The sequence below is a fragment of the Callospermophilus lateralis genome, chromosome 5, assembly GCF_048772815.1.
Source record: "Callospermophilus lateralis isolate mCalLat2 chromosome 5, mCalLat2.hap1, whole genome shotgun sequence".
NCBI lineage: Eukaryota > Metazoa > Chordata > Mammalia > Rodentia > Sciuridae > Callospermophilus > Callospermophilus lateralis.
In genome coordinates, this window is record NC_135309.1 from 152,131,070 (window position 1) to 152,151,920 (window position 20,851).

The 20,851-nt window shown below is 39.9% G+C and overlaps 1 protein-coding gene across 1 annotated transcript in view; it reads left to right on the top strand.

Moving 5' to 3' along the window:
• The window catches only part of Marchf11 (membrane associated ring-CH-type finger 11), a 110,982-nt gene that overhangs the window by 81,455 nt on the left and 8,676 nt on the right, over positions 1-20,851 (top strand). The window contains exon 3 of the mRNA XM_076856211.2: positions 7,100-7,292. Coding sequence (XP_076712326.1) covers positions 7,100-7,292 — 193 coding nt within the window. The remainder of the gene's footprint in view (positions 1-7,099; positions 7,293-20,851) is intronic.

Below are 20,851 nucleotides of genomic sequence, written 5' to 3' on the forward strand. Positions count from 1 at the left end.
ATCATGCCATCTACAAATAGAGACAGTCTTAGACTCATATTTCTTTCTTTACAGTCCATATACTCTTTCTTTCTTTTTTTTCTTCTTACCTCATTGCATTTTTTTGATGTTCACATCAAAACTGGGGAGAAGTAATAAAGATGAATATCTTAGTTTAGTTCCTGATTTGGGAAAAGAAAGCATTCCCCCCTCCCCGACATGAGCCAATTAAGCTTGAGCCTTGCATTACATTCTTCTAGATGTTCTTAGCAGGTTAAAGAGTTTTCCTTCTCTCCCTGGTTTTCACCATGCATGGGGATGTGTCAAATGTTTTTTTTTTTTTTATTTTTTCACATCTATTTGGAGGATTTTTTCCTCTTTTTCGGTGTGTTCATGTGGTCAATCTCATTAATTGGTATTTGAATGTTCTATCAACCCTGCATCCCTGGGATGACCCCCACTCACTCATACCACATTATTGTCTGTGTATATTGTTGAATTTGGGTCATTAACACTCAAAAAGGTTTTTTGATTTCCACCTGTGCTCATAGGAATATTGGTCTGGGATTTTGTCTTTTCTTGTACTGATTTTGTTGGGTTTTGCAAAACAGTGTTTGTGCTGGTCTCATAAAATGAGTTGGGCGATGTTCTATCTTCTTTTATTTTCTGACAGAGAATGTGAAAGATTGATACTGATTTTTTTTAAAATGTTTGATAACATCTGGTAGAACCATCTGGTTGGTCCTGGAGGCGTTTGCCAGTTTGTTTGTGAAAAGGTTTTGAATACAAATTCAGTATATTTTATGTAGAAGTATTCATATATTCCATTTCTTCTTGAGTCAGTTTTGGTAAGTTAATTTTTTCATAGAACTTATGTGTTTCATCTATGCTGTGGAATTATTACTTGGCATAACGTTATTTATGCTATCTTCTAATTAGTCTTCTTATCTTTAGGACCACTCATTATATCCCCTCTTTTATTTAATCAACTGCTATGAACCTTTCCAGAGAAGCAGTTCTGTGTTTTTTAAATTTTCTCTGGATTGTTTAGATCTCATCTTTTCTCAGCAAAGCAAATTCCTTTTGTCTGATTTTATTCCAGCTCAGATAAGTTTATGAAGATGCTTTTTTTTTTTTTTAAGCAGAGGAGGCCCATACCAAAGCCTGAAATCACTTTTAATCTGCAGCCTATAAACACGAGTGTAATTAACAGCATGTTCGTCTCTGCACGTCATCCCGAATGCACATTGAGATGTTTTTCTGCCAACATTTCCCATCCCAGCTTTAGTGGTGCAATTTAAACACCGTTTAAAGTTGATTGAAAATAAGTTTCAGGTAAATTCATTTTTTTTTTTTTTCTGAAGAGGGCACTCCTAAGAGCAGGTGTTCTCTCCTGTGACGCTGGTGAGTGATCCCCCCTGTCATTCTGCACAGTACAAATCATCGTACTACAAATCTATTAAGTAATGATTCATATGTGGCCTGCCTCGTAAAAGCAAAGATGAAGGAGTACTTTGGACAGAAGGATTTAACTCAGAGCACGCTGACCTGCTCTGAGTGCAGCCTGGTTCCCTCTGAGCCCGTGGTCATTTTCAGGGAGGAAATTGGGTTCTAAACTGAGAAGGTGCATTGACACTTTCAGTCAATGGAATGACAGGTGCATCTTCTAAATAGCTTCCTAGAGATGTGATGATGTGTCTGCCTTTCTCAAGTGCTTATTTTACTGGCCAGAAGTGATTTATACAAGGTGAGATGTTGGGCCTTGCTTTGGCCTGAGTTCATTACATTTCTTCAAAGAAAATTCCTAGCTTTGCTTTGCTTTGTTTTTCTTCTTTTTTTCCCTCCTTCTTTTTTTCCACCTCCTCCTTTCTTCCCTGAGGTCAGTGAGATATCCCTGTGTCAACTAGATATTTTGATCAGAGCAACAACATGGTCATGGTCAGATTTGATTGGCATCTGCTGAGACAGCAGTTGACTGTTTTCCATCCCCACCACCATGTCTTAGCTAGGTGTAATTGTGCTCATCTTGTTTTTTCCTTTTGGATATCGAATGGTTCTGTTTAAGTAGGCAGAGCAGGAGTGAGAGCAGGTGAAAGGAAGACAAAGAAGGTATTTTAGAAAGCCTTTAGGCTTTGGAAGTAGTTCTGGATTTGAATTCTCACTTTTCAGCTCACTGAGTAGTGGTTCTTCCAGAACTGAGGCTTTACCTTTCAGCAACACTGGACTAGATGTAGAGTGCATGTTCATCTAGTGTTCAGATAGGTGATCAAACCCTACGCGTGTCAGGCATTTGCTGGGTATGTTCAGCTGCCTGGTGAACACACGGGGGTGTCAGGGTGTGTGTGTGTGGGGGGGCGGGGGATAAGACTCACCTTCTGCCACTGTGAAACTTGCAATCTATGAACAATAGAAAGGTAAATGCTGTTTTTCACCACTGTGACCAATGACCTGACAAGAACAATTTTAGAGGAGTGAAAGTTTAATTTGGGCTCACAGTTTCAGACATCTCAGTCCATAGATGGCTGACTCCTTTGATCTGGGCCCAAGGTGAGGCAGAACATCATGATGGAAAGGTGTAGAAGAGGAATGCTCAGCATGTGGCAATCAGAAAGCAGAGATGAAATAAAAACTCCAAAGGCATGCCCCCAGTGACCCGCCTCCTCCAGCCACACCCAGTTGCCTCTAACTATGCCCAGTTAATCCATTCAATGGGATTAATGCATTGAATAGGTTAAGGCTCTCATGACCCAATCATTTTCACCTCTAAACTTTCTTGATTGTCTCACTCGTGAGACTTTGGGAGGACACCTCACATCTAAACCATAATAAATGCTCTCTGGCATTGAAGTGAGAAAGATCTTAATACTAAGCAGATGTATCAGCACCGGGTTTGGAGGCCAGGAAAGAGAGATCGTACTCAGCAGGGAAGGACATACAGGGCTAGATTTTTAGAAGAGATGCCATTAGAACCAGATGTGAATGGACAAGACAGAATCAGGTAGGAGAAGGGGAAGACCCAGCGTGTCAAGGAAAGAACATGTTCAGAGGGACCAAAGCAATGAGTGCATGCACTGGGGAGATTAAAAAAGAGATGACGCCGAATTGAAGGGTGTCTCCACTGTCTCTTTCCTCCCTCTCCCAGTCCTCCCTCTCTTCCTCTTATTCTCCTCCCATAACTTTCTTTTTACCCTTCTGTAACAGTAAAGGGTCAAGCACTGAGGGTATATGCTGATGCAAATGTCCTGTCCTCCTTGATGGAGCTTGGAGGGACAGCCCTCCTTTGATGTTGCCTTAGGGGTTGCATGCAGGATCAAGACATGTCCAATAGGCCAGAGAAGATGGATGTGGTGCTTTTGGAGTCAGGAAAAGGTGTAATGCTGCCAAGATGGGTTGTGTGCTATGGATGTCACCAAAGCTCAGCAGAATTGCTGTACAGCCTAACGGTTAAGAGCAAGACCTGGGAACCAGGAGGCCTGGCCTGTCTCTCAGCTCCAATCCTGACTTGATGTGTAACCTGGGCAAGTTGTTGAACCTCTCTCTGCCTCAGTTGACTTATCTTTAAAGTGGAGATAATAATTCCCTCATAGAGTAATTGTGGGGATTCAGAGTTAATTCATGCAACTTGGAGAGATGCCTGGCAGGTAGTGGTCCTAGATGATCGTAGCTGGTGCTGTCAGACTCTCTCTCCTTGTGCACCAAATGAGGTGAGCTTCCCAAGGAGGAGCCCGTTGACTTCACATTTGCTGGGAACAGTGGGTGCAGAGCGTTGTTGTATAGAAGTAAAGAGTTTTTCAGGAACTTGAGTCACATTCCTATATTATAGAAGGAAACAAAATGATAATAATTATTTAGAAGCAATCCAGTTATTGTCATATTACCTTCTTACCCAAACCTGGGAATCAAGTTAAATGAAAAAACAAAAAAAATACACACAGAAACACACACAGACACACTCACACTCCTATATGTCTCTTTAGGGGAGAAAAGTGTGTTTAGCCACTGAAACATTTGTTCAAGTTTCGAATTATCTTAGGAACTTAAATCCAGATCTTGGGTACCATGGGATAGAGAGAGAAGCCCCAAGTGACTCATCTGCCACTTTTATTGTCCAAACTAATGATCCATGAACACAGCTCCATAAGGCTGAGCCCATAGAAGATTCTGTCTTCTGATAGCAAGGTCTCTGACTGGTTTTCCATCATAGAAGTCATTTATTCTTCCTAGAAGGAGACTAGGAGCAGTCCCCTCCATGTACATGATGGTAAATATACAAAAGAGTGACACGTAGTGTGCATGGGCATTGCCAAGATGATGTTATGTCCAAGGGGAAACCTACTTTCAGTATTGGGTTTAATAATTTTGATTTCAAAATGATGGTTTATTTTTACTAGCTATTCAGTGAAATGTTGTTAATTTTGAGGTTCACCCGTATATGAAGAGCATCAACTTACCTTGGAACACGTTTGCACATTTGCACCATTAGTGATGTAATTTGTGTTACTATTGGAGCCATATATAATGAAACTTTGTGGGGGGTCTTCATTACAGATTTGCACAATTTATTTTTCTTTAAAAATAAGCATTACAGTCTCAAAATGCTACTTGTGTCCATGACAAAAGACAATTTCTGTGATAATAGAAATAATTAAGCTTCCCAGTGCTTTGTGATGGAGAGTTGTTCTTTTCTCCCAGCTTCCTGGTGTGGTTTGAAGCACAATAATTCTAAACTGCCAGAGATTTGAATTTCAAAGCACTTTAAATTTGGTGTCACCAAACAAGTGGGCAGCATCCATGCTTCTGATAACTCTCCTTTTACTCACTCACCTTCCTTCCAAGGAGCAGCTCTACCTGGTGAGTTAGATGCATGCCACACAGGAGACGGAGGGGTCTGACACCTCAGGGACATGTGTGGCCACCCCAATCCTGTGTCCCAGGAAACTCCAAAGCCACATCCAGCTGTCATCACAGTCCTCCCAAATCAGAGCATCTAAAAGGGCTACACCACTCTGTGCCCATGGCTACCATGTTGTCACTCAGCTATCATGAAAGCAAGCTTAGATCAATTTATGAGAAGGTCTAATTGAAGCAATATATTGTGAATTCTATGACATGGAACTGCCCGAATTTAACTCCACTAAAGTTACATAATGAAGCTGTAACATCATAAGAATTATTGGCAAAAGAAAAATAGATGATAGAGAGGACTCCTCCTCTCTCACTCTTGGCTACCCTCAACTATGATTCAGGTGTACATGTTTGAGCATGTGAACACCTTGTGAAAACCCCACACGTGCGCGCACACAAACACACACACACACACACACACACACACACACGACACTCTTGCTGCACTGTGTCCTGTGGCCTGTCATCTACTATGCCATTCTCATCTATCTGATTATGCAGTTAATAAATTGATAAAGGGTAAGATGGCATACCGATTAGGTACCGTCCATCTAGGATGGCATTTTATGTTGTTACTGTGTTCTTGTATTTGAGACAGATTTTAATGAGAATCAAACTAAATAAGAACAAGATACATTGACACTTTGTATTTGTTTGCTGATCCCAAATTTAAAATGCTTTAAAATTCAGATGACTGGCAGTTTGAAATTAATGTTTGCATCAGGAAGCTAAGACAAAAAAATAACTCTAAAATCATGTTTGGAATACAACATTGATTTATTTGTAGTGATAAAATTATGTTAACTAGTTTAATTATTTATCAGACTGATAAAAGCAAGAACTATTTTTTTGATAAATGAATTTTTGCATTCAAATGAACAGAAGTATCTTTCTTCCAGTAAATAACTGTTTACTGTTTGGTTTGGTCTTTAAAAAGAAAAACGACTTTGGAATATAAAATATTTAAAATGTATGTTGGAATTTAATCTGCGACAAATGCAGAATATAATAATATACTTGAATATGCAAGGTCAAGTATGGACTTAAAATATTATAAGTAGATTATTTATTTTCGGATTATGTATGTATGAGAGCAAAAAGGAGAGTGGACCATGAGGGAGGGAGGGAATTAGAGGTGGTGATAGTAACAGGATTCAGACTTAAGGTAAGTTAAGACTTTAAGGAAATATCAAACTCATCCAGTGGACACTGATTGCTAAACTCACTTTTAAAATAAGGCTGCTTCATGCACCTTGGGATTTTTCTGATCAGCCATGTGTTGTCACAGATGGACTCCAGACAGAGGGGACTAAGATCCTGTTGGGTTCCATTGCTGACTGGCAAATCCCAATGATAATTCTAGGTTTGTTTCTGTTCCAGACACTTGAAAGTGACAACATGACTAATTAAACCTCTCAAGTTGGTAGCACCCTTGAAGGATTTTTGATCATTTGTACTGTGAATCCTCTCAAATACTGATATTTAGGAGAACAAATTACTTTTCCCAGTGAATAGTGTATGCCAATATAATGCATGAGTTTCCAAGGTACTCCCATTTGTGTACAAATTCTAAATCTTGATAAAAAGACTTCATGGATTACCCATTGGATAATAAAGTCAGTAATATCTGTGCAGATGAAATTCACCACTACCAGATAATGTAAATTTCATGGTTGCCTTATAATTTTTTTTTACTGTGTATTATCTTAAATGACTTTTTCACTGATGTTCTTATATAACTTACTTTTCTTTTTAAAATTTTTTACATGTTTCTGCAAAAAGAACAGTTTACTCCCCCCCCCTTTTAAGGAGCCAGATGTATTAAGAATTAAAAAAATATCAAATAGAGGAGTTCTTACCATATATTGTCAGATAAATTTAATTTCATGCATTCATGAGAGATAATAATGTGATTCCCAGGTACTAAATATTCCTCAGCTCTTCACACTCAGTACTGTTATCTGAAGTAAAGTAGATTAAACTTGTAGAATGGTGAATTACTAAAAATAATGAAGTTAAGGCAACTCATTAATCTTTATCTGCTTGTCTTTCTTTTATTGCCTGAATGAAATGGAAAAATTCATTTGGGGGCTCATCAGATTGCAAGGGGTCTGGCATTATGAAGAGAAACATGGGGCTGAAAATGTTCTTTTTTTTTTTCCTTTTTGAGTTATATACAGCGTCTTTTTCTCACATGCCTCTGTTTTTCTTTTAGTGGCAAAGCATTTCTATAACACTGGTTGAGAAAGTTCAGATGATTGCTGTAATCCTAGGATCCCTGTTCTTAATAGCGAGTGTGACGTGGCTCCTCTGGTCAGCCTTCAGCCCCTATGCAGTGTGGCAGAGGAAGGACATCCTTTTTCAGATCTGCTATGGAATGTATGGTTTTATGGATCTAGTGTGCATAGGTAAGACCATGACCTTGAACCTTCACCAACTATCAGTAATCCGTTTCTTTCAGCGATGATATTTTCACCATTTGGATCACATATTCATAGAATGTTGCAGTTCACATTATCTTGGTTTTCCAGATAATTGCTTATCTGGGGTAGAGGTGGGTTTCGTAATCTGGGCACTTTTCTAAGCAAAGCAAAGCATTTGTATTCCAGTATAGTTTGATAAAATTAGCAGGATAATGCCCGTTTAAAATGGCACCTTCTGCAACTAAAAGGAAAGTTGAAGGGGTTGAAGAAATTATTGGAGTGAGCAATATAAGGGCAATAATTTATTTCTAAGGAAGGGGAGCAAGCCAGTTTCCTTTCACAAACTTGGGGGAAACACATGCTGATGCAGATGGCAATATGGTGCAATATTGTGGTTGGGGAAGAGGACAGTACCCTAAAAGACCTGCACCCGGTTGTGGCTCAGATTCCCTGGAGGCAGAAAGCACTCCTTGAAAGGTTAGGGATTTGCAGGCACTGTTCCTAGTTGGTTCCTGTCTCATTGTTTCACATGATAAATTCAGTGGCTCAGAAAACAAAACCTGTCATACATTTTATAAAATAGACCTTATAGAAAGATTACATCTGCATTTCCCTTGACAGAATCTGTCCTTTCCCTAATACCATGAGAAAATGAAAGCCAGTTCATTCCGAATTCATGTGGTGCCTGTGAGGTGCCACAGGCAGACACTGGGGTCATGACCAGTCAGTTGGTATCAGGGGGTGGTTAGAGTGGGACGCCGAGGTATCACGGGAATTTCTCTGTTCTTATGTGGTTTGCAGCCTCAGGGCTGTTGAAAGAGCTGAAGGAGGGAGGTAGCCATGATTTAAAGCAGTGGTTTCTGAAAGTGTGGTCTCTAGGTGGCTGGTAGCAGCAGCACCTGCACATATCCTCAGGTTGCAATCCAGACCTACCGAATCAGAAACTTTCTGGGGTAGAGCCCAGCTGCCTGTGTCTCTTAAGTTCTGATGCTAAAGCTTGAGGACTGGAGGTTCCAGGGAATGGGATCAAATGAATTGGTTTCAAATCCTGGCCTTTGCTTGGCCAGGTCATCTTTCCACGGTTCTGTTTTGTCACCCATAAAATTTGGAATAGTGAAAACCTATCATTCGGGTCAAATAAAGGAAATAACAGTTATAAAGTAATTATGTGATTAATTAGAAATGGTTGAGCACATTTGAATAAGTCAGAAACATTTAAATAACTTTAGATCACTTAAATTAACGTCTGTACTTATTAGAACCTTAGTTTATTTAACTAGCAATTTCAAAATCCTCAGTTAATTTTTAAAAAGGAACTGTAATTATAAATGTTTAAAATATAATTAGCCAGATTTTTCCTTCCTGTTTTTCTTTCCTCCCTTGTCATTAATATAAGATCAATAGGAAAGAAACTCATCAAATTTCAGGCCAGAAAGAAACACAGAAGGGAGGGAAATGTCATGAATAATAGGTAAACTGAACAGATGTTGCCCAAATAATTGAGCTAATCATGTATATGAACATTCTGTATTAAATGCAACAATGCATATGCAAGCATTTAGATATCTGAAATCTCAATTCAGATTTTATCTCTAGTGCAATGTTCTATATAGAGTCACAAAACTGTTCTACAAATGCAGTCCTTTGACAAGTTCAAAGAGAGTGTTTATTCTTTTGATTTGAATATTATACACTGTGATCGTCCATAAAGAGAAGCATTTCAAAAAACCAGAAGAAAGGATTTCAAAAGTTCTCACCATAAATAAATGATAAATGCTTGAAGAGATAGGTACGTTTAATCTGCTTTAAACATTACACAAGGCATACATGTATGGAAATATTACATAGTGCCCTGCTTAATAGACAATTTTTATGTTTTTATGTATCAGTTAAAAGTAAATTTTCAAAAAAAAAAAAAGAAATATGAAAAATAAATGAATCACTATGCTTTCAGTTTAGCTTGGAGGGGGGAAAAGAAAGTTCCAGTTGACTTCTTGATATCATTAAACACTAAAAAGGACCAGGCATTTATGTCCTGGTTAGAAAATCATTTTCTTAAGTTTTATGACTTGCATTTGTTATCTTTTAAGTTTTGAGGATTACTGTCAGCATTTTAATCAAAATTAATCAATTTCTGCTTTTAAGGACTCAGATACATGAACTGATGATCTTTGGGTAATATATGACATATTTGGGCTCCTCTTTCATAATTTGAGCATTTGTCCATATTATAAAGTAGTTTCTCAGAAATAAAAACAGTTGCTATTTTTGGAGACATTTTGAAAGTGAATTTTAAATACCAACAATACTTTTCATTGTCTTGGTTTATTAAAGCCAAATCCCATCATTCATTGATGTATTTGTATGTTTTAAAAAAATTAAAGAATTGAGATTGAACATTATTTATTTTACTTGGCTTTCTCACTAATTAGTCTGTTCTGAGCAAATCTGATTTCCTTTCTCAAAAAACTGAGAACCGACTATGGTAAAGAAAGTGGTAGCCAACAGGATTATAGCCAGTATTATAGCTCCTGATGATGTTTCAAATTAATTCAGCTGTCTGCTAATTAAATGTAGAAAGTAACAAAAATTACATTGGTTCTACCCTGAATACTCCTGACAGGCAGACTTTTATTGAGAATCAGGTTTACAACTTTGGGTGCAATTTGCTTAGGTCAGTTTAATAAATGTTTACTAGGAGTGTTCTGTGTGCCAGACACAGTGCTGGATGCTGGGATTGCAAATGTGTCAGCCCCTCTCCTGTCCCCAGGGACTGGGACTGGGGGAGTTCTAAAGATCAAAATGGAGGCCTTTTGTCAAGGTCCAGCAAAAAAAATAATATTGAGAAGTTGTAGAGTTGGGGTCCCATGCTTATGACTGATAACAAGAAGTGCCGCAAGAAACCCTGTGAGGACCACACCTTGCAGAAAGGCCCCTGCCACCTCACAGAGAATACTTCCTCAAAGACATCTGCCCATGAATCTCCTGTTTAATCTCAGTCTGGCATCACTTGTGTTATTGATCCTTAAGCATCCTTGATTTTAATCCTCGTGGCCAAGGATTAGTGTTTCAAAATACTTGGTGCATTGCTCCTCCTCGTTTTGCCTTTGACGACTTCCCATTGCTCCTGCCTCTTGAGTGCCTTCCGTTTGTTGTGACACTTATGCTCCCATTGCAATGCCACCCCAGATGAACTTAATCTTGGGGGAATCTCTCACTGGGCTGTGTCGCTATGGAAGTATGCACAGGAAAATGGTAGCTGGATAATACAGGGAGAGATTAATGCTGGGTTGTTGTGTGGAGGGGAAGGTTTCAGCAGATTTTCTAGGGAAGTGACTGCCAAGCTGGGTGACAGCTGAATAGAAACCCCACAAGTGAAGAGGTGGTCCCCTTCTCACCGCTGGAGGAAACGAGATTAGCTCTTCATTCAGAGGACTTCAGGATAGCCGGAAACAGTCCTACAACCTTTTCAGACTTGATTATACCTAAATGAGAAGGAACAGATTGACAACTTTGAATGTTTTTTTAAAAAATTCAGAAAACCCAAAGACGATTATTCTAGCATCCAAAAATGTTATAACCCAGCCAGTGTATATAACAGATAGCAAGAAATTGAATTGTTAAACAGAAATTTCAAGATTTGTAGAACATTCATTTACTTGGAAAATTTGGCTTACTTATTTCCAGATATAGTGAATTTGTTTCTTGATTTCATTCATTATTAAATAATGTCTTTTCTTCTTTCCTAAGATTTTTTTTCCTTGCTATTAGTGTTTCAAGATCAAGTCTGTTCAATAGAATTTCCGCAATGACAAAAATGTTTTGCATCTGTGTTGTCTGATACCATCGACATTAGATAATTTAATTTGGGTGTCGAATGCCCAAATGTGGCTAGGGAGAGTGATAAACTACATTTTAAATTAGTTTGTCATTTAAATAGCCATGTGTTACTAGTGGCTGCTGTTTTGGATGATGGAATGGCAAACGTGTAAGGGTCTGATGAATATCTTCACCTTGTCTGCATGCATGGTCGTAAGTGGAAAAGACCTCTCTGTTCCAGGGGAGATGACAGTGAGAGCAAACGTTTCAGCAAAGACTGTCAGAGGCAGAGGAAAGTTGCTTAGAGGCAGACAGAGAGCCTTAAAGGGGAAACATGCTTGGCAGATGACTTTTCTGTTACTGAACTTTTTCCAGAAGACTTCTGTGGGTTAAATGTGAATTGATTTTCAACCCACATTTATTATACAGTTCGTATCTGATTTAAGGAAAGTCAAGTGGGAAGAGATGTAGTTTTAGACTATATTTAGGAAGCTCTTTTAAATATTTGAGTAGATGACATTCAGACTGTGATTGTTCACAGGAAAACTAATATGCAGGATTTAAATCTCTGAGATGTTGTAGCCAGTGGTGCTAACTCAGAGAGGAGTGAGAACCACTGTAGGGTCGTGTTGGCCCCCCAGAGGTTTGCACAGTACCCTGGGCAGGGGATTTGCTTCTTCACACCACACTTTGCACATTGAGAATGTAGGAGGCTGTCACTTCCACTGGTCATGTGACTCAGAGGAAGCCTGTGCCACAAGTTGAACTCATTTATTAATGACTAGAGCTGGAGGGTCTAGGAGATGGCCCAGGGGACAGAGAGTCATTTGGTGAGCCTGCATCCAGACACTGAGAGTGGTTACCACGACATGTTAGTGTCACGTAGCTCGGGCCAGGCAACAAACTAAAACCCGTTACACCAGTGGGAATGCCCAAATAGAGGGTGCAGATCATGAACCTAATCTAATAACCATAATAAGTGAGTGGCAAATTCATGTCTGGAAGAGGTTTTGGTCTTCCCTGGAATACTGTGTGAAGGAATTGTTTAAAACATGCACTGATTTTGTTCTTCTAAAATTTTCTTAATTGTCCACATAACACACCTTTATCCACCCACCCACATCCCACATAAATTTTAGTTTGTAATTATGAAATCTTTGAAGTTGTGCGACCTTCACTAATGCAGTCCTTTTTGTTATGCTGCTTCCCTTGCAGAAATCTCCCATCGACACTTTAATATATACCCTCTGGATTTTTGTTGTTGTTGTTGTTCAGTTTATACATGTACAGGTACACAGATACTTAGGTATTTTATTTTTCATGTAAATGGGACCATACTATACAATTTGTTGTGCAATCAGTCTTTTCCATTCAACAACATGAGCTCTTTTTCTGTTAAAACATGATTCATTAAATCTTTCATCTACTGATGGATATTTAGGTTGTTACCCATTTTTGCCATTAGGGACAGTCCTGAATGGACATCTCTTTTACATGAGTATATCGGTAGGCAAGATTCTGATTAGTGGAAAAATCGGAGTTAAGTAAAAAAGCACATGTTGAATTCTGAAAAGTCCTTTTAAATCTCCCTCTGAAAACACTTTACAATTTGTATTTCCTCCAAATATATTAGAGTTCCTGTTTTCCACACTTTGTCCACCGTGGATATCATCCCTTTTTGACATTGAAAATTGGTGGTTTTGGCTATATTTAAAATAAACACCACTAGAGTGGTTTTCTTAAAACAGGTTCTCTAACTAAGTTGGTGGTGACAATTTTTATTTAAGAAAATAAGAATAGCCCCACTGGTCATCCTACCGGGCATGTGGTCCTGGTGTCTTTCGGAATACCAGGGATGTGACATGCAGAGTTGGACCAGGCCTGCTCTGTAAACACATTCACTAGTTCTTTCTGAAGACAGAATCTAGCAGGAAGGCCCAAGATTAGAGCTCACTGCCTCTCCAAATTCCTGTGTTCTCCAGCTCATTAAGACACCCCGGAGTCAGTTTCTTCTATTATATCTTAACACTGAGGAGATTTTACTTTCATTCTGTTTCTTTTTGGCATAGAACGTGCTCTCAGAAATTGCCTTAAGGAAAAATGGTCACCCTCTGTCCCTTGGCTCTGTGACTAAAATACTAAAATATTTTGTTCTCCATATTACTTTATTTCTCAAAGCACAAGCATCCAGAATGTGTGTGTGCGCACACTTACACACACTGTGATATGCCACCAGGAACAAAAAATACCAGAGCTCTTTTGAAATAATGAAATAAATATAATATGATTTTTATGCTGTCTTGTTTTTGAGAGCTACAGAGATTAGGGAATTCTAGAAAATAAACTGAGATATAATAGAATGAGACTCAGATCAAAATGTTTTCTTCTCAATGTCCCAATTATATTTAATACTGAAAAAAATATATTCCTTTTGCAGGGCTTCACATTCCCCAACATAAACTTTTGTTTTCCCATATTTTCATTTGAAATAGTTATTTAGACTCATGTAGTCCTTATGAAAACACATTTTTCAATAGTTGATCATTTATCTAGCTAAAGCTACTTGGGTACACACAAAAAAACTAGAGTAACTTGTTGGTAATACATTCACGTTCCATTATAGACATCAGAATAATAAATACAACACATTCCTACAACCTTTGATTGATGATATCAGACATATCTTTACATTTTAAAAAGCCAGGATATTTCTATCTTCGGATATTGCTTTACTCTACCAATTTTTTCAGGTAGAGAAGTTAAAAGTAATGTAAGATTTAACATTTTATTGACATGAAACCTACAAATACACTTCCTAACTGTGATAATTATACAGGTAAAAATGATGAATTTTGACAATCAGGATAATCAAACCATAGATATGTTCCAGCAGCAGGAATGGTCACTGTCTAATTAATGACAGGAGAATTTTCTCCTAAAACAGTGCCATAGATATCTTCCTTGCTTGAAATGAAGGTAAACCAGGCAGCATAAGCAAAGCACAATTAAGAAACTAATTCTACTGCTATGGAAAAATAAAATTCTAGTACATTTCAAGCAAAATGCAAATGACTTTTAAACTATAACTTTCTAAAGAAGAAATGTTCATGATTTCTGGCACCTCTCGGCATGATTCAGAAGTTGACAATATTTCTTAGAACATTTTAGATGAAAACTGTGTCTACTGAGAAGAATTAGAAAAAAAGTCATCATTGAAAGTTGAGATATCACATAATTTAGAGCAAAAAACAAAAGTTGTTGTTTTTTTTTTTTTTTTTTTTTTTTTTTTAACCACAGGAGAGCTTCAGGTCCACTAATACATGTTCATAGTGCTTGAAGCAGCTGCTGGTGAGGTTTGTCAAATGTGTGGCCCTTGGGTCATTGTCAATAGGTAGAATTTTTTTAAGCTGTAAGATATTTATGGATAAATTGTAAACTTTATCAAGTAGTTCCAAGTGAAATATGTAAAATTGCCAAGAGAACAGTCAGCATTTCTGCACAGAGGGGGTTGGGGATGACTGAATAGAGTGAGCCTCTTCCTGGTCTTCCCTGAGAAGAGAGCAGGACCACCAGAGGCCACGTGGTTGGACACAGTCCACAGGTCCTTCATGAGGAGTTGGTACCATTGATGCCAGCCTGCATCGCCCTTACACATTTTGCTTTGTCAGGGCCACCAAAGCTGGACAGGTCTGCCCCATTAAAAATTGCCAGCAATTTCCGTTAAAAAGACTTCATGTACATGTATTTTTTTTAATTTAAAAGAAATCTTAATTTTCTATTAACACATATTAATTGTACAAATTAATGTGGTTCACTGGCCAGATTCAACCCTTCATCACCCATCCCCACTCCAATCACCACCACCACAGCCAAGCATGGAGTCTAAGCAACTAGGATCACTCAGAATCTGCAGAGTTCTCAAGGTCGGTAGGTCAGCTCAGAAGCTAAGGGTGTGATGCAGGTGGTAGGAAATACTGTTGCTGTCTTTGTCTCATTCTGAGTTTTTTAAAAAGAACTGAAGTAGATAAATCTGCATGAATCACAAGGCATGTGAAAAAAAGAAGCTCAACTTAAAACACTATTTAGCATAATAACCAGGAAAGGTCATTAGTCCAGTATTTCCTTTTTGAATCTCCACATCACTGTAATTTTCCCCTCTAGACATCAGAAGCATGTCAGCCACTCCTGCTCCAGGAAATGCTCTCATTTCCTGAGCTATAATTTGATCGGGGACCTATATCCCTCAGCACCACAATTTGGCGACTTAGGAGACCTTCACCCAGCTGCGTCTGTAGGAGAACAGAAGCATCCTTCTGCTCTTTCCCAGAGCCTTTCCGGGTTTGCCTTCCAACTCCACCCCTGGTGGAGGGCTGTGAGGTTGGCTGTACTGGCAGAATCTGTCACGTATGCAGCCGAGGCTGTTATGGGTTTGCCTGTGTCGCTGGCTCACTTGGAATTATTTCTTAGACAGAGTGAATTCCTTCATAGGGACAGCTCATTATCCTTAATTTCAGAATATGTTAGCATGCTTCATACCCCAGGAAATGCCACAGCTTCTTTAGAAAGTCTGAGGCATTTGGTCAGCCTTCAGCCCTATCTGGAGTCCATCCTGGCCAGCTCCAGTTTGTGGTGCTTTGCACTTTGAGCACGTCCTAGTCAGGACCTTCAGGACAAAGGCAGAGTGGCCCTGTGCAATACAAGAATGTTTGAGGAAAAACAAATCTTTATCTTTATTTGCTGTGAGGAGTAGGTCATTATCTTTTTTCCTCTGGAGGTACAAATTATAGGGTTTTTTATGCCTTAATCATACTGATGTTCACTAATTTGTCTAAAGATTATTATCATGGATATTGCTGCTTTTAAAACCCCAGGAAATAAAATAGAGGGGAACTTTTTTTTGCTACTTGCCCTTCAGTGCATAGAATGGGCTCTTAAAGCTAATTAACCCTTTAGTACTCCCATGAGAAAACAAAACAAAACAAACTAAACCCTAATTCAGCCTTCCCCTTGTGTGACCTTGAAAAATTCAAGTTCTTTTGAAGAAACATTACCATAATTAGCAGAACCGCAACAGAATAGTATGTTGGTATGGTTGACTTCCATTTTCTCTGTAGGGAATCAGTACACTTCTGCTGTGTCTTTCAGTTTGGGGCCCTCTAACCAAGGAGGTGTCCGTCACCTATTGAGCCAACCTTCATAGTGTGCATCCTGTGTGCTAATCAACGTAGAGATATAAACAGAACAAAGGCTGGTAAACAGAAGCCCAAGACCCAGAGCCAGCCCACTGCCTGTTTTTGTAGAGCCCACGATTTAGGCAAATTACATCACTGTTAAACTTCAGTGCCCACACAGTTGTGCCAGGACGAGGCCATACCAAGTCATTAATGTTCTCTGTATGAGAAGTTGCGAGAGGCCCTGAAGGTTTGCACAGCTAAAATATGCACTTGCTGGCGCTTCACTGTTTGCTGAAACCTGGATTATAGCATACTACCTGCTTTCCACTTGCTGCAGGGAGATACTGAGGAGACAAAGTGATTCATACACAACCTGAAACGTGCCGGGAGAAAAATAGACGTGAGAACCGATGGGGGAAGGTTCATCATGCTTAGAGTCAGCAAAGTCTCTGGGGAGGAAAGAAAATCTTGAGCTAAAATTTGTCAAAAATGTTTTTATTAGTTCATTATACTCATACACAGTATTTGGGTTCATTTTAACACACTTACACATGCACAGAGTATAATTTGCTTCATTTCAGTTTCTAGTCCTCTTTGTCTCCTGTTCCCCTCCTCTACTCTACAGATTGTCCTTCTATTTATTGATTTTTAAAACATTGGTGCCTTATGAATATACATGAAAATGGAATTCGCTGTGGTATATTCATACATGGGCATAGCATAATTTGGTCAATTTCATTCTGCGGTTTCTTCTTTTCCCCGTCCCTCCTACCTCCCCATTAATCCCCTTCCTCTACTCCATCAACTCCATTTCTGTTTTCGTGGGACCCTCTGCCCTTTTATTCCTTATTTTGCTCTAGCTTCTGCATACGAGAGAAAATTTTGACCTCTGACTTTCTGAGTCTGGCTTATTCCTTAATGACATTCTCGAGTTCCTTCTATTTACAGAAAATTCCATATTTCATACTTTCTTATGGTTGAGTAAAACCCCAGTGTGTTTGTGTGTGTGTGTGTGTGTGTGTGTGTGTGTGTGTGTGTGTGTATTACATTTTCTTTATCCTTTCATCTGTTGATTGGCACCTGGGCTGGTTCCAAAACTTGGCTATTGTAAATTGCGCTGCTATAAACATTCATGTGACTGTATCACTGTAGTATGATGATTTTAGTTATTTTGGATAAATACCAAGGAATGGAATTGCTGGGTAATATGGTTTCATTCCTAGATTGGTGAGGAATTTGATCAAAATTTAAAGAGCAGGAGTTAGCAAGGGTCCCTGAGAGAGGCACCTGCCTGGACCTAACAATGCACGCACGGTATCATTTTGTCATTTTAAAAGATTCATGTGAAATTTAATGTGGAAAGAGCACAAGATGCTTGTTGGGAGAGTAGCCCTGAGGGAGTAAGGCCTGGTCATGAAGAAGGATCCTGTGGGTGGAGCTTGGGAGTGAGACCACACTGAAAGCTCAGGAGCCCCCAAAAGACTGTGTGCAGGATGATGAGCTTGATGTTGAAAAAAGACCTTTGCAAACAACAAAGCTTGAAGAGGTTCCGTATCTGGTAGGTGAAGCCAGCGTCTGTAGGTGAGACATGCAGCAGTTTGAGGGTCACATGAGACAGGATGGGCAGGCAGAAGAACAAGGCCAGAGAAAGGAAGCATGCCACCTGGAGGGGGGACTTCTGGGAGGAGGAGCAGGTGGCCCACAGCTCCAGACACCATGTCCACGGCAAGTGAAATGAAGCCAATATTTGTTCATCTTTTGGCATTTGGGGATGGATAGATAGAGGCGAGGGTGCAGTAGGTTGAGGAAGGCTGGGAAGGGCAGAGGACGTTGCCCAAGCTTGGCTGATAAAGGATCCAGTGAAATGAGGGCAGAGGCTGTGGGGGGATTGAGGAGGGTTTGTTGGTTTTAAGGGTAGGGTTAGGCAAGAGCAAACAGGGAGAATGAAGACCCAGGAGATCAGAAGGAAGACTGACGATCCAGGGGTACGAAGGGGTAGCTTCGTGTCACAGAGAATGCCGAGGCCTGGAGCCCAGCACCCAGACGGCGAGTTTGCCTTGCCCAGGAGAGAGCCCATGCCTCTGAGGGAAGGAGTGGGGGGCACAGCTGGAGAGGGCTATTGCTGAGATGGTCCCTGTTTCTCAGTCAAGAAGATTTCTGGTCAGTTGCTCAGAAAAGGCACAATGTGGGGAGAAAAGTTTGAGGAGAGAAGAAATGTGATAATCGGCCACGGAGGGTGCTGTGGACACAGGAGAAGCCAAGGGGATGAAGGGCTGTGAGCAAGGCTGAGGGCCCTCCTGAGGCTGCAGCAGGAGGACCCCGTTCTGCACAGTCACGTGGCCACGTGTTTCCACTCTGCAGGGATGAGGAGCAAGTGTGGGGGTGGGGGAGTAGGAGACCCAGGCCAAGACGGGGTCTGGTTATACAGAGTCGCTGGAAGAAAGAGCAGCAGGCTCCATTCTGCCTCTTTCCTCAAGTGGACAGAGCACGGCCACAGGGTGGGCTGAGCTGTCCTGGCTGCTAGGGAAGTAACAAAAGCAGAGAGGAGCTGGCACCTGGGGAATGGGTTAGGAGGTCAGGAGGTAGAGGGAGGTGCATTGAGATTAAGAAAGGGAGCGAGTGGGAAGCACTGGAGGTTGTCATCAGCAATGGGATGGGCGCGTTTCAGAGCTTGGAATTTCATTGGTTTCTGGAAGGACAAGGCCCAGCTGGGGTGGAGCAGGAATATGCACGTCAGGCTGTGGTCCCTGCGTCCATGGACACGTGGACATTAGCCTTTCTGGTCTAGGAGCCACAGGACAAACGATGGGTGGTTATGGACAGTAACTGAGGGTCAGAAGGGCTCACTTTCTGTGGAGCTGCTCTGTGTATGAATGTGCCCATGTGTGCTCTCTGTGTGGCTCTACTGTGTGACGTCACAGCTCTCCAGGAGAGTGATTGTGGGAATGCTGGATATGTGAGGCTTGAGAACAAGGACAGCAACCTAGGGTATCCCTGAGTACTCTAAGCTAAAGCAAGTTCCCTAAAGGGGCTGAATCAACATGAGAAGAAAGAGCAGAAAGCAGATTGTGCAGCAGTGGGGCCAAACCATTGCAAGAAGAGCCATCTGCACCCATTCAGGACCATGGGAGACGCAGCTTCCCGAACCCCCAGACCTGGCTTTGTCTTTCACAGCTGAGCTCTTCTCTGGGGGTTTCCTGGCCTTGTACCACGCGACAACAGAGAACTTTCTCACCGAAGGGAACGTGAACACGAACATTCCTCTAAATAATGATGTGCACTGTGGGTGCTGACAGGGAGATGGAGACAAACCCATAGGTCATCAGGAACCACAGAAGTGAGCATAGAAACCGAGCCCCTGTAGGTTTTCAACTGCTTCCAAATGAGTAGACAAAAGGTTGTAAAAACCGTGCCTCCAGGGTTATCTAAGATCAGAGCTATTATGATCTGTGCATCAGTCTAAGCTCTTCACCTCATCTTTCACCCTTAATCCTCACAAGGACCTCATACTGCATGGCTCATCTTGGAAACAGGAAACCTGAAGTGCAAGAGGGAGTAATTCCCCCAGGGTTACACAGTCTGGAAGCAGGGCCCAAGATTGGAATCCTGTTACTTCAGAGAGTGTACAACGAGCACAAATATTTACACGACTCAGTTAATTGTATTTATTATTTGGTTATAGAAAATTCTCCTTAGAAACCGAGCTTGAATGACTAATATGCAAAATGCTGTGGTCTATGCAGTAAAGTAAAGCTACTCAAATTACTATCTTAAACAGAAAGACATGACAGAGAGAACAGATACCTTTTCTAAGAATGCAGGAGCTAATTTAAGATCAGAAATGGAGAAATTTTTCCCTAAAATCCCAAAGTAATATAGTTATTTTGTGAAGTCTTTATTAATTTATTCAAAATAAGTGAAGCCAGTGACATTTGGAAACATTAGCAAAAAGAAGAAAGGCATGTATGAAATATACTCTAACAAAAATCTATTTCTCTTTCCATTGTTCTGAGTGAAACTATTTCTTAATGAGAATTATCTATGTAGAGAATCACATTTCAACCTTGAATCTTCTCACCCGGTCATGAACAGAATATTAAGGAAACTGAGCATTTTTATATTCAGGTTAAATTTTCCATTAATATTTTCAATTGAAAATCTCTTGCTGGAATCATGAAATGAAAGAGAAGAGTTATAAATTTTAATTATGCTTAGATGATAGCTTCTGTTTAGAATTTTTACACATTGACTTTATAGTCTTAGAGAAAGACAAAAAATTAATAGCCAACAGAATTAAAATACCATATTCGAAGCCACAAAGATAAATAAATTTTAATTAGATGTTTTAACATAAATTTTTAAAAATATTGTTCTCAAAGTGACCAGCCTGCAGGTACTTGGTGAATTTGTAGTAGAAAGTTTGTCCATTGCAGAAGAAATGCGAAATTATTTGTATTTTCTTCCACTTCCTACTAGGAAAAGTCCACATAATCTCTAAGAACTGGGTTTAGTTCATGGACTAGAATGTGGGAAACAAATGGAAATCTACCA